At 37.0% G+C, this 14,457-nt stretch overlaps 2 protein-coding genes across 5 annotated transcripts in view; one reads left to right on the forward strand and one right to left on the reverse strand.

Moving 5' to 3' along the window:
- The window catches only part of scube1 (signal peptide, CUB domain, EGF-like 1), an 85,068-nt gene extending 80,891 nt beyond the window's left edge, over window positions 1–4,177 (reverse strand). For 2 of the 4 annotated variants that reach the window (XM_051890890.1, XM_051890888.1), the window contains exons 1-2: window positions 4,010–4,175; window positions 2,261–2,383 (exon numbers count right to left, since the gene is read on the reverse strand). In XM_051890890.1, the coding sequence (XP_051746850.1) occupies window positions 2,261–2,383; window positions 4,010–4,097 (211 nt within the window). In that variant the 5' untranslated portion in view covers window positions 4,098–4,175. Of the gene's footprint in view, window positions 1–2,260; window positions 2,384–4,009 lie in introns of all 4 variants that reach the window. The other 2 variants (XM_051890886.1, XM_051890889.1) reach the window with 2 other exon arrangements.
- A 1,185-nt stretch (window positions 4,178–5,362) lies between these two features.
- samm50l (sorting and assembly machinery component 50 homolog, like) lies at window positions 5,363–13,309 on the forward strand. The gene is made up of 15 exons (XM_051892191.1): window positions 5,363–5,541; window positions 5,728–5,838; window positions 6,154–6,255; window positions 6,589–6,676; window positions 7,055–7,161; window positions 8,152–8,282; window positions 8,421–8,508; window positions 8,592–8,720; window positions 8,799–8,870; window positions 9,008–9,094; window positions 9,250–9,320; window positions 11,164–11,231; window positions 11,341–11,487; window positions 12,067–12,208; window positions 12,673–13,309. The coding sequence occupies exons 1-15, from the start codon at window positions 5,521–5,523 to the stop codon at window positions 12,716–12,718; spliced, it is 1,410 nt and encodes a 469-aa protein (XP_051748151.1). The 5' UTR covers window positions 5,363–5,520; the 3' UTR covers window positions 12,719–13,309.
- The last annotated feature ends 1,148 nt before the right edge of the window (window positions 13,310–14,457 follow it).

Consider the following 14,457-nt stretch of genomic DNA (forward strand, 5'->3'; position numbering starts at 1 on the left):
CATAGAACCTGGAAGCGCCGAACATCAACAGTGTAGGAGAATGACAGGGAGGAGACGGAAATGTTGAATAAAGTAGTTATTTTTGTTTTGGTTTTGCACACAAAATGTATTCTCATCGCTTCATAACATTAAGGTTGAACCACTGTAGCAACATGGACTATTTTAATGATGTCTTTAATACCTTTCTGGGCCTTGAAATGTGCAATGACGTTGCTGCCTATGTGTGGTTTAGAATCCTCTCAGATTTCATCAAAAATATCTTAATTTGTGTTCCGAAGATGAACGAAGGTCTTACAGGTTTGGAACGACATAAGAGTGAGTAATTAATGACATTTTTGGGTGAAATGAAATTTCATTTTTGGGTAAACTAACCCTTTAATTGCAATAGCTATAAGTCAGAGAAGTGTGTACGCGTTTTTGTGACATATCAGGACACAAATTTGTATAATGACATCGGTATGACATAGGTATTACAAGGAGAGGGTGACTTATGAGGACAATACCCCATGTCCCCATTTTTCAAAAGGCTTATAAATCATACAGAATGAGTTTTTTTGAGAAAGTAAAAATGTGCACAGTTTCCTGTGATGGGTAGGTTTAGGAGTAGGGGTAGTGTAGGGGGATAGAAAATATGGTTTGTACAGTATAAAAACCATTACGCCTATGGAACGTCCCCACAGTTCACAAAAACAAACGTGTGTGTGTGTGTGTGTGTGCACAAATGGATAAATTCAAGATCTTTGAATTCAAATTCATCCTGGGTTAACTTAACCTGCACTCTAAAAAATGCTAGGTTGTTTTTCAACCCAAATCTGGGTCAAATATGGACAAACCCATCCTAAAAATTTTATTTAAAAAATTTAACCCAACAGCTGGGTTTGTCCAAATTTGTCCATATCTGCTCAATCATGAAACAGAAGTTTGAACTTGTGAGTATAAAATATGAAATAGAGCATAAACAATAAGTATTTAATTAGACAATATTAGAGGAAAAAAACAGAGAAAATATTCATTTTAAAATAATGTATAAAATATTTTTTTCTTGCTATTTTTTCAATTCTACTTTTCACTGCTGGTAACTTATTTTGTAATGAAAAAATATTGATTTAGAAAAATGCATATTGTATATCAAACATTTGATATAATGACAATATATAATTTTAATGAAAAAAAATGAGGAAAAAAATGCATATTGTATATCAATTTTTGTAATATAATGCTAATCTATAATTCTGAATTATAAAAAAAAAAAAATTAGAAAAATGCATATTGTATATCATTTTTTTTTGTAATGTAATGCAAATATATAATCTTTAATGAAAAAAAAAATACAGTAGAAAAATGCATATTGTTTATCAGTTTTTACATGTGAAGGCCAAGTATGCTAACCTATACTGTGAATTTGTCCTCTGCATTTAACTCATCCAAGTTAGTGCACACACATTAGGAGTATAGTGAAGTATTGAACACACACACTGCAAAACGTGAACACACACACCTGGAGGGCAGCCATTTTGCTGTGGCGCCCGGGGAGTGATTGGGGGTGTTAGGTGCCTTGCTCAAGGGCATCTCAGTCATTTCCTGCCGGTATTGAGAATCGAACCCACAACCTACCAGTCTGACTCTCTAACCATTAGGCCACGACTACACCCAAGAAAAATGCATATTGCATATTGTATATATGCCAATATATAATTTTAATGAAAAATGTATTAAATTAGATAATGACTGTTTTGTACTCCAGTCACTGTTTTCCAAAAATCACATTAGCTAAATAACCTGTAACGACCTATTAATCTATAAATTTTTTTCTGTTACAAAATCCATGTTCAGAACTTTCTTCCAACATATGTGTTTATGCCCAAAAGCATGTCCAGTACCTGCTCAATAGATGTGAAGTGATGCTAATGTGTGTCTATGAGTCTTGCAGTGAGTGTGTGATACGATCTGATTGTGTGTGTGTGTGTGTGTGTGTGTGTGTGTGTGTGTGTGTGTGTGTGTGTGTGTGTGTGTTGGCTCCAGCTGTGCTGTGCTCTCAAGCAGAACAGGAGAGGGAGGTGTAAAGACAGGAGCAGGTTTTGCCCTCCCAGCACCTCTCACCCTCACACTGCACTTCCTCCTCACTAATTAAGACCCACAGCAGGAGCTAGAGAACAGCTGGATGACCTGACTGAGTGCGTGAGGGTGTGTGAGACAGCGAGAGACGGGCGGACAGGGACGGAATGAGCGAAACAGAAGGAGAGAGATCTGTCTGGCCCACCTTCGCAGTGCTTGCCATCTCCCTTGTAACCAGTCTTGCAGATGCACTTGAAGGACTTTGGAGTGTTCTGGCAGATAGCGTCGACGTGACAGTTGTCTGTGGATTCGGAGCACTCGTCGGCATCTGTGGAGTTGGATAAGATTTAGTTCAATGCTTGCTACACATCCCAGATCTGAAAAAGGTAATAGTGTCACATCAGACAGTGACAAAAAATAAAAGAGAAGTCACTAGATGAAGATGTGCTTTAAAGTGCCATTTTTATGGTTTAAAAGATACATTTTCAGGCAGCCGAAAATCTAATGCTTAAGTCAGTTTCTAAAAACATTCTCTATTTAAATCAGTACAATACAAATAATAAAACATAGAAGGGTCATTACTTAAATCTGTCAGTTTCATTCATATCGGTTTCAAACAGAAGGGCAAGAATGAGTTCCAGAAACAGCTAAATCCTTCTCAGTGCCAATCTACCAAAAGACAAACTAGTCAAACTGACTTAGATAAACATTGACTTTAATGAAAAAATCAATGTTTTTATGTGCTTTTTTCTGACGGGAGATTCGGGGTGTGGTAAAGGTTACTCTTTGTCTCTGTTCTGAGAACAGTTTGCTTTCTCTGATCAGGATTTTATTGCTGGTTTAGACAGGTGAAACTGAACAGAACAGAACAAAAATGAACATATCGATTCAGACAGGACAAGGGCAGTCCGAAAGCAAGACGTTTAGCCTTTTTAGCCAAGTAAAACTGCCAAATAAAGTGATATATTGATTCTCCTAAAAAGCTGAAATTATGCTCATTCATGCTCCAGATACCGAGGTGAATGAATGAATGAGCAGACTGTAAGCTCGTTTGTCTTTTTGAGGAGGTTAAGGAGGTGGTTTGGTTGGTTATTGATGTGTAGACTCAATCCTGCCACCCCACTGGCCCCCCAAAGTCTTCTTTGTCTTTTCATCAAATCGTGTGAATCTTAAACTTTACGCAAACGTAAAAAGTCGCAGAATCCAATTGATCTCCTTTTGCGCAACGGCGCGCTTTTTTCATCCAACATCCAAACCATAAATACACATAGAGAGAGAATAAACAAAAAAGAAGAGTTTTGTTTGTGCATACCATAACTTAATTTGATAAAATAATGTCTATTTGAAAAGACTCAAAACATGGAAAACCAAAAGTCCGCTATGCGCAATCGTCCAACTCATTTGGAGATGAATCATTCATGTCGGATTATTTGCAAAAGCATGTTTCCGACCTAAAATACACACATGGACATATAGAATACCATAAATCCTTCAGTCGTGTCGTGGTTAAAAAGAACCAACACACTATTGTTTGTATCATTATTGACTTTTTCCATGCATTCATTATGGAGAGACACAATGCGTATTGATGGTAGTGGAGGAGTGAGGGGTCGATAAGCCCCCCGGACCCCATCAGGGCGGCTCATGTTCCTATAGACCCCATGGGAGTCCGAAGAGACCCCAGCAAAAGCTCTCCTTAAGGAATATCAAGCGCGTTAAACCAGACTGACGCTTATATGCCTTATTCTGTACGTATTTCCAGTTGTTATGAGAGCGCAATATGTTAAACACCTTCACTAAATTATTAGCTGAATGCAGTAATAATTAATAATACATAATTACATTTAAATCATTTGCATAAAAAACATGCAACCACTGACCGGTGAATATCAGGTGTTAAAAGTTTCACCAAAAAATGATGTGAAAGGGTGGGAAAATAGAATGGAACACTTACCTGCGACTCCAACATTTCCCGTGACATCCAAAGTATTTATGAGGAGGAAAAACAAACAGACGTCCCAGGAGAAGCAGGCAGGACCCATGGTTAGAGGCTGTGAGTGAATGGACTTCTCCAGTTGTGCGTTTCTTTGATAAGAAGGCTTTCTGCTGCTGCTGGCAGAAAGAGCACGAGAGCTCGAGCCGTCTGCTGATTGGTTTGCGCACATTTGAGGAGGAGATGGGAGGTGGAAGAAAGGGGGGCAGAGAGAGAGAGAAAGAGAGAGATTGTGTGCGCGCGCCTAAATCTAGATAGATAGATGGATAGATAGATAGAAATAAGAATTTCATATGAAATAAGACATACTAAATAATTATAAATATTATAAATAATAAGCAATAAAAAGGGAAACAGATAAACAAATAGTCTGTATTAGCTATGGCAATAAATAACAAATGGTACTGATAGCTTTTCTTTCCCAGTGGGACTAATTGTTATATTGACATTTAAAAATAGCCTACTGAAAGTGTTTCTCAGTTTAGGGTTAATCTAATAATCTCAGAATGATAAAAGTAGTACTTTTTAGTTCAACAAGAAATATCCTCCCGAGTTTGGTTGTGTGAGCGTAGCCTCTTATTAAAAGCCATGTAATCAATAAAATACCAATCATAGGAGAGATTATACTGCCCCCTGCCGACAGAATGGCAATACACATACTGTAAAAATCACTGTGGTTGTGCCATGGTACAGTGATAAATTAATTTTCATGACTTTTCTAGTTGCGTGTAATTACTGGATATGATTTTTAAAATAAAGATTGTTTTTTGTATTCACAAAGAGCAATTTCCAGATGACAAAAATGTTCTAGAAAAAAAACCCGGTATGATTTAATATTAGGATATAGATTATATTAATATATAATTTTTTTCAAGGCCTGAAAATCACGAATTCCTTGATATTTCCAGGTTTTATGACCATAAAACCCCGTAGTGTATTCCAAGGTTACTTAAAAATAGCCATAGTGAGCATGTCTAAAAATGCCTTGAGAAATGATAGTTTTTACGTAACCCCAGGGCACCAAAACGAAATCGTTTATGCGTTATCAGCAAGACTTGAAACAGTAGTGTGGTTACAACACAGACATATAAACAAACAAACAGTCCACCTGACATAATTATAGTTTCTCTGAGGGTCTGAAAGACGCGCTCCATATATCGTTCTTAACTTCACATTTGCCCTTTTCACAAGTAAATCCTGTGACTGAAACGCGCTGCACAGGTTGAATGAACGCGTGCAACGCCGAGGAACGCACCGCGACACGTACAGCGGCGCACATAACACGGACCCGCCTTACTGGGTATGACGTCACATAATTCTAGCCAATCGCAGTTTAGGTTCGCCAAGCGGTTGCGTGTCATGGCGTCCTCCTTGAAGGGGGTTGGGTTCGCTGCTTCATAATAAGTGCGATATTTGCATTCCCACGTTCAGCTAAGCGGCTCTAACGCGTTTAGGATATTATTGCACTAGCAATGGGGACTGTGCACGCACGGGTAAGTGTTTTCGTAAAAAATCAGGGTGAAATATACTTGTTTTGCCTGTGACCTCTTGTGCTCGTGCTGGTTTATTGCTTGTTTTGCGTGTTATTGTATGTTAAAGAAAGCTGTGCGTCTTTATACACTTGGCATTGGTTATTGTCTATACATATGTGCAAAATATTTGCAATGTTTGTTTTGTAGAGTATGGATTCTTACCCCATGTATGGGCGAGATATGGGCGTCAACCCAGATGATATGGAAATGATGGAGGCGGTGCAAGAAACTAAACAAGAGGTTTTAGAAAATAAAGATGTAAGTTGTGTTAAACTGATACTGACTTGTACTTAAAATGATAGTATCATGTTTTTATTATATGTGCCATGGTTATACCACGTATATGTGAATATGGTGAACATGAATATATCTTGAATACCACTTTTCATTTCTGACTGTACCACCCTTACAAAAAAAAGTACCAACTCTGATGCTATTAGATGGTAATGCCATAGTATTTGCATGGTATTCCAATGTACTGCCAGTGATACTATGTTGCAAAAACACAATATTACCGTGGTACCATGTCCACAATCTGCAGTCTCACATTATGACATCTCTGTTCTCATCTAGGTTGTTGTACAGCATGTCAACATTGAAGGGTTGGGTAGAACTAAAGAGGATTACCTGGGCTATGAAATCTCTGATGTCTTCACTGCCAGGAACCTGGTTGAAGTAAGTGAGCTGTCAAGAAGGTCAAAGTGTTTGTTAGGACTGGCTCTTATGAGTAGCGATAGACCAAAAAGGCGGATCTGTCGATTAACAGAGTGTTTTAGTGGACGGTGCACATTTTCTGTTTTCAAACGTTTTATAATTTGGTTAAAATTTTGCCAATAAAAGCGTCTGTAAATGCATCAATATAAAATTATTACTGGCTATGTCTCATGTGCTGTCATTAAATTGTACGAAACGTATCAGCATTGAATTGGCTATGGATATTGGCCATTAAAAACGATGTTGGTCAATCACAAATTATAAGACAAGGTATCAAGCCCAGTCTTTCTGCAGGTGATGAGAAAATCCCATGAGGCCAGACAGAGGTTGCTCCGTCTTGGCATATTCAAAGACGTGGAGGTGGTGATTGACATCTCAGAAGGTACTGCTTTCATGCCCAATTTAGTTACATACAGTTCAAAATGAACTAGACCTTAATGTCGATGGTCAGTAAAAAGTGTCCAGTTTTTCTGGACTGAGCTGTTGCTTTTTTCTTCAGAGCAGCTGTTTAGCCCAGACTTTCGACATTTATAAATTGTACTTCAAGCAAACTGCTGTGCTGGAGAATATTAACCTACACCAGCTCATTTACATACTCATAAAGACAGAAAAACCAGTGGGTCCAAAAGTCAACCTTTTTATTATCAGTATTAATTCTATATGTAGGAGAATTGCAATGAGAATTTTCCTCTATGAATTTGATTTCACATTCAGCTACAGTGTTGTTCATAAGATGCTGTCTTTCTGATCTCATCTTTAGGGGCAGACGCTCTGCCAAATGGACTTGATGTTACATTTGAGGTGACCGAGCTTAAACGACTCACAGGCAGTTATAATACCATGGTTGGAAACAATGAAGGGAGTATGGTAAGAACCATAATACACACACAAATTACTTTGCATCCTAACAAAACCGTCTGTCCACAATGAAATCCAAAATACTGCATGACCATAACGTGTGATATGGATGGGATTTTGGACCAATGCGATTTTACTGTGACTGTGGCTGCACAGCGCAACACTGCAGAAATAGTACCAAAGTGATGTAGGAAATGTCCTATCAATCATCTTGTTAAGACTAACATTGTTATTGTTGCATTTTCGGTAAATGAAAAAAAAAAAAAAAGCTAAACTAAAATATAAATAGTGGATGAAAAGCATAAACTTAAAAAATGTAGAAATGGCGCCTTGGCAGCTGATATAAAGTTGAGTACTGAAGTTAAAGTAGAAAAATTACTAAATCTAAAACTGAAATTATGTAATTTCATATAAATGAAACCTATATAGAAATATTAAAAACTAATAAAAATGAAATTAAAACTGAAAATATAATATAATATTTATAATAATAACATTTACAGACAATGTTGAGTATTACTTATGCTGTCAAATCAATTAATCACATCTAACATCAAAGTTTGTAAATATGTGTGTGTGTCTCTATCTATCTATCTATCTATCTATCTATCATCATATTTTATATTTACAAACGATCATGTTAGATGCGATTAATCCTAATTAATCGATTTGACAGCACTAGTAATACTCCACACTGACTATAAATGTCATTATTATAAATATTTTTCATATTCTTCTTATTTTATAATGGCGACTAATTGAATAATCTTATAATTATTCTTATAATCGCAATTAATCGCATCTAACATAAAAGTTTGTGTGTATATCTAAATCTATATGTGTATGTGTGTATATATATATTATATACACACACACACACATTTACAAACGTTTATGTTAGATGTGATTAATCGAGATTAATCGATTTGACAGCGCTCCCTTTTTTAGATTTTCTGTGTAGTTTCTACATGGTGTGTCATTGTGTTTGTATCTCTAAAGGTCTTGGGCATTAAACTTCCAAACATGATTGGCCGAGGAGAGAAGCTCACCTTTCAGTTTTCCTATGGAACTAAGGAGACGTCCTACGGCCTGTCCTTCTTTAAACCACAGTCAGGATATTATGAACGCAAGTATGTTTTCTGCAAACAATGTAAAGATGAAGTGTGTAACATTTCTCGATGTTAAGATTCAATTGCAGACTTTAGCTTTAAACATAACAGTAATGTTAAATGGATATTAAACATCTTTGGCTTCTTTGCTTTGTGTAGCTTCACGCTAAACCTGTACAAAGTCACCGGCCAGTTCCCGTGGAGCTCTCTGAAAGAAACGGACAGGGGAGTTTCTACAGAGCTCAGTGTAAGATATTGACCGTAAATAGTGATTTTAAAGCACTGGTTGTACTTTATAATGAAAGATATAATGCGATATGTGTCTTGCAGTTCCCTCTGTGGATGACAGATCACACTCTGAAGTGGGAGGGCGTGTGGCGTGAGCTGGGATGTCTGGCCCGCAGCGCCTCCTTCGCTGTGAGAGAGGAGAGCGGCCACACTCTTAAATCCGCCCTTTCTGTAAGATGCGTTCTATTGTGTTAAAGTTTGGGCTTCATGGTTTTAGACTGATTTCATGGATTTCTTGTCTCTTACAAGCACACCATGGTAGTAGACACCAGGAACTCTGCCATCTTGCCCCGAAGAGGTGCCTTACTGCGGATCAACCAGGTGTGTGAACTTGAACATCAGCCCAGAACTTATCAGTAGCTGTTTTGTATATCTTCGCTCACCGTTAGTTTGCCTCATAATGTCCATCACTGATTAAAACTGTCTGGACAATAGTTGTGTTCGCTCTGTTGGTTTAGGAGCTGGCAGGATACACCGGCGGAGATGCCAGCTTTCTCAAAGAGGACGTTGAGCTGCAGCTTAACAAACCATTTATCTGGGGATCGGTGTGTAGTCTTGATTCACGTATATTGTTATAGATATTTCTGGTTTTGACGTTGTCTGTCATGCTTTAGAAAGGCTGCAGTTGCTATAAAAGTCTCTTTTTAGTGGTAATTGGACATTAGTGTTATTAAGTATTTCTAATGATTTTCTCTTATAGGTGTTATCTGCATCTTTATGGGGTGGGATGATCTTTCCTCTTGGGCGTCAGTCTACCTCTATTGCTGACAGGTGTGTGTTTGTTTGTTTGCTTGCTTTTAGATGGTTGCTTCATTGTTCCTTAAAAGGTTTTATAGTTATAAATGATTATAAATGTATAAATATACAGATTATCTGGTAATAAGCCATCTTGTATTGTCTATAGAAACATTTTATAATGATTAAATCACTCTATTAAAAACGCATTCAGCAAGGACATGTGACTAATTTAGCCACTGAATTAAAGAGGCCATGTTATGCCCTTTTACAAAGTCTTGATTTTGTTTTTGGGGTCTAGTAGAATAGGTTTTCATGCTAGAGTGTTCAAAAACACATTATTCTTCACATGTAAGGTTGCAGCTCCTCTCTTCCCAGTCTGTCAGTAACGCTCTGTTTAGTTCCTGTCTCTCCTTCCAAAAAGCGCAGTGTGTTCTGATTGGTCAGCTGGACCTCAACCACTTCGAGCGTGTTTTGGAAATGTCACGCCCCTTACCATAACCATGACTTTAAGCTTCTCACACTTGGGCTGCGTCCGAAATCGCATACTCTCTGAGTAGATATTTATTTTGAAATATAGGTAATTATAGCTGAGTAAGTAATTACTTCGCGACTGCTAAAAATGTTTGTTCTATATAGTATGAATGTGTGTAGTAAGAATGTAATTCGGACATACTACATTTACCATGTTGTCACTGTCATGTGACCTACAGTGTCAATTGCGCCTCTTCACTGACATTCACAAATCCTCTCCCGTGGCCTTATGGGATAGGACATACTACCCTCTAAAAAATGCAGGGTTAAAAACAACCCAAGTTGGGTTAAAAATGGGTTTTTGACCTAGCAGTTGGGTTAAATGTTTAACCTCCTGGGTAGTTTTATTTAACTCACCTATTGTTTAAAAATTACTATATGGCTGGCTTAAAATGAACCCAAAACAGGTTGGAAATTAAAAATCAGACATAATTACTAGAGGAAACAGTAATAATCAAAAGGTGGACATTTATTAATAAGCAATTTAATAAATGTTTATTATCTAATTATTATTTATTAAATGTATTAATAAATGTTTATTTATTAAACATATTAATAAATGTTAATTTCCAACCTTTTTGAGTTCATTTTAAGTGAGCAATACAGTAATTTTTAAACAATAGTGGAGTAAATCAAAACTTTTTTATTGCTGCATGTAAATTGTTTTATGTGTTTTATTTGCTTGTAAGGTGTCCTTGAGTGTTACGTAAGGCGCCCATAAATAAAATGTATTATTATTATTACCCAGCAGGTTGGGTCAAACATTTAACCCAACAACCCAATCGCTGGGTTTGTCCATTTTTAACCCAACTTGGGTTATTTTTAACCCAGCATTTTTTTAAATTGTATTGACATACTGATTTTAGCATACTATATAGTAGGAAAGTATGCAATATCGGATATAGCCCTGGACGTGGCGACCACACACTACTAATGCAACTCATCTAGGCCTTGTCCCTTTTTTTGACATATGCCTTGGGTGGGAATTATGTAAATAAGGAATATTGTGACGTGTTCATTAACAGTAGAAAACTCAAGACTACAATGGAGGCATTTCAGGGAGTTCAGAAACAGTGCGCACTGATATAGAGAATAACTTCATTTGGACTGACATATAACTTTGCAGACCTTTTTCATGCTCAAACAGCAACATTACTCACTAAAGACAGCTGAACATGTAAAAAAGCATAATGGGTCCTCTTTAAGACATGACAACCAGCCTGAACATGTCAAAGGCAGAGCGACATCTCTCATGGGCCGATTGGTGCTTGCAGCATCTTTGAAGCCAGAGGGATTATGTTTATAGCATTTTATAAACCGCATCATGCATGTGTTTTTCTTTCAGGTTCTACCTGGGCGGCCCAACCAGTGTGAGAGGTTTTGGCATGTACAGTATAGGCCCTCAGAGTGAAGGTAAAGATGTATATGGTCACAGAACACACATTTTTGTGCATACTGTTTTTGTGTACCTTATGATTTTTTTCCCCTTTAATGTTTCTGATTTGATATCTTACCTGATCAGGTGATTATCTGGGTGGGGAAGCGTATTGGGCTGGTGGGCTTCACCTGTACACACCCCTCCCCTTCCGCTCAAACAAGGGCGGTTTGGCTGACCTCTTCAAGACACACTTCTTCCTTAATGCTGGAAACCTTTGCAACCTCAACTACGGTCAGTAGTTATTTGCTAAAAGCTTGTCATTTTTTTAGTCTCAATTTGATTAGTTTTAACTAAGGAAGTGCAGTTGTCTGTTGTGCAGGGCTATTATTGTTAACTAAAACGAAAATTAAAACCATAAAAAAAATATATAATATATATATATATATTATTTCAGCTAGTTGCTAAGGCAACATTACTCATTTTCATTTAGTTTAACTTGACTAAAAATAACTAAAACTGTAATAAAAATGTAATAACTATATGAACATATTAAAAAAAAACTAATAAAAAATAAACACAAAAATGACTAAAGCTTAAACTAAAGTTAAAATGAAAACTGAAAATATAAAAATGGAAAGAAATTCAAAATATTAATACAAACTATTGCTACTAAAATAACACTGATCTCTAGTCATTGACTGAATATGTGCATTGCAGCCTTTTGTCCACATGGTGATGCTATTGTTGCAATGAAACTTCATTATGACACTTTGAAGTCAGAGACTACAGTGTCTCTACAGTATTATGAAAACTTCTTGTGGTAGAAATCAACTTCTTTATCCTTTGAAATTATGCATTGTGTTTGCCTAGGAGAGGGACCACACGCACATCTGCAGAAGTTAGCGGAGTGTATCCGTTGGTCTTATGGCGCAGGAATAATTCTACGTCTGGGAAACATTGCTAGACTTGAACTCAATTACTGCTTCCCCATGGGTGTTCAAAGTGGAGACAGGTACATATACACATCCACTGAACCATATTCATGCTTAAAGTTAGGGTAGGCAATGCTTTTCAGAAACACTTTTTGTTACACTGCTTGAAACTTGCTTCACATCCTGATAGCAATCAATAATAGAAGTGGTCTAAATATTAACAAATATACATATATCTTCTGTGGAAGTCTCAGGACCAAAAAATGTTCGTCCAATCATTGCATTCAAGTGCAGCAACTAGTTCACTCAAGAAGGGAAATTGTGTCATTGTTTTCTCACTCTCATGTGATTCCAAATTCAACATGAAATTGACTAGAAATGAAATTAATTTTGGAAGACAAACGTTTAGCAGAATGCCCTTGACTATATTGAATTCTGTTAGATTCAATATAGTTTTTAATCTCCCCAACATTTAATAACAGCCCCTTTGCAAATCATTGCAACCACTCATTTGAATCCTAAATTATTTTTTGTTCCCTGACAGGATATGTGACGGTGTGCAGTTTGGAGCAGGCATCCGTTTCTTGTGATCTCCTCAACTGCTGTCCAACTGTTGCAGCAGGGATTTGTGGGATAGCGCTTAAGATTTTTCTAATATTTTTGGATGTTGAACATTAATTGAGGGATCCCTACTGCATGCACACTCTGAGGATGCACTTCGTTTTTGTACCTTGAAGACAAAAAAAAAATGATGTGGTTTTCCTGCATACCTTTCTCACTGTTTGATGAAGAGTCCAGTGTTCAGTGAATGAAGATGTATGTAATCTTATCCGGTCTGCAGGTGCTAAAAGAGTTAGGCTTTTACAGTTGTTTTCAATGAGGAGTGCTTTAGAGATTATTCATAATCAAGCTGTTAAACCTGAGATTCAGTTCAAATCCACACCACCGTCCACCTTTATGTGTGCTTTTTACTCAGTTCAGTCAGTGTTTCAGTCAGTTCAATCATGCCAAACGAGATAACTGAATTGATTCAAACCAACCTCATCGAATGAGTAGTGAGTCGAAGTCCCCTTCGTGAAATCCACCAGCAGTGCTTTATTATTAGGACACTTTTTATTATCGTTTGAACTTTAAATTTATGTTATATTGTGCACAAAAAATAAACCTTTTTGTTTCCCTAATGTATTTTGTGATCATTTAAGAAAGGCACAAAATATTTTAGTATATTAAACGGCTGAGTTGTCAAACACAACAGACATCTATAACAAGGCATTTCCTACATGGTGTACATGAACCACTAATCGAAAATTACAAGGTCTACTGGAGACTGGGTGAACGATAAACATTTGAGATCTCAAAGGCTCATATCAAACTACTTTTTCATCCTGTAACAAAACTGTGGTTTTAGTCCCTTGAGTGCCAAAACACACACACATTTGAACCATTTTTTATCTGTCTATCAAAGGTGACTGGCAGTTCATGAACAGCTTGATATCTGTCATGGAAAAATAAACTGAAATGTGTCCAAACTATTTGCAGGATCCATCCAAAGCCAAATATCTGACCTGAACTTTGTAGTTTGACTGAGTATCAAATAGACTATATTAGCAGCTTCTACTTGACTACATTTTTTAATAAGTAAATGTACTCTCAAAGTCCCTTTCAAGAAAAGTCTGTTCACTCGGCGGCCATAATTGCAACGTCTCAAGACCATATTTGAATGGAGGAATCCTGAAAACTCAAAAACTGCTTGGCGAACTCACAATTAATTAACATATTTCAGGTCAGCAATAAAATCTGACATGAGCTGTCTCATAAATGTTGATTCTTATGCTCAAATAGCGTTAAAAAAGCATATTTTTCAGGCTAGACGAGCCAGTGCGCATGTGCAGTCCTTAGCGCAAATCTCAAGTTTCTATGGGAACCGGAGCTTCTAACGGCTCTTTTACTTAGAAGATGGGACATATTCCGCCATATTGCGCGTTGCACTTTCTCCCATTCATAACTAATAGGAGTGAACTGTCCTTCTATATCTATAGTATTTGGTACTCTTTACTGTGATACATTTGTGATGTGTAATGCGATTACTCGGGACATTTTGTATGGCACCTAACTTTATTTTTGCTATAAATGGAGCGATATTCGCCATCAACAGGGCATTTACAGCTCTGCCTTGAGGTAAAGACCAAACACAAAATAAAAAAAATGCTGTGTATTAAAAAAAGATTACGGGAATTTTGTCTGCGACAAGAAAATATTCTTATAAGAGAGTGTTTTGCCTCTAATAATAAGTACGCTCAGAGGGTTACGCGCATCTGTCTAAATAAAT

Source organism: Ctenopharyngodon idella, chromosome 4 (assembly GCF_019924925.1).
Source record: "Ctenopharyngodon idella isolate HZGC_01 chromosome 4, HZGC01, whole genome shotgun sequence".
Taxonomy (NCBI): Eukaryota; Metazoa; Chordata; class Actinopteri; order Cypriniformes; family Xenocyprididae; genus Ctenopharyngodon; species Ctenopharyngodon idella.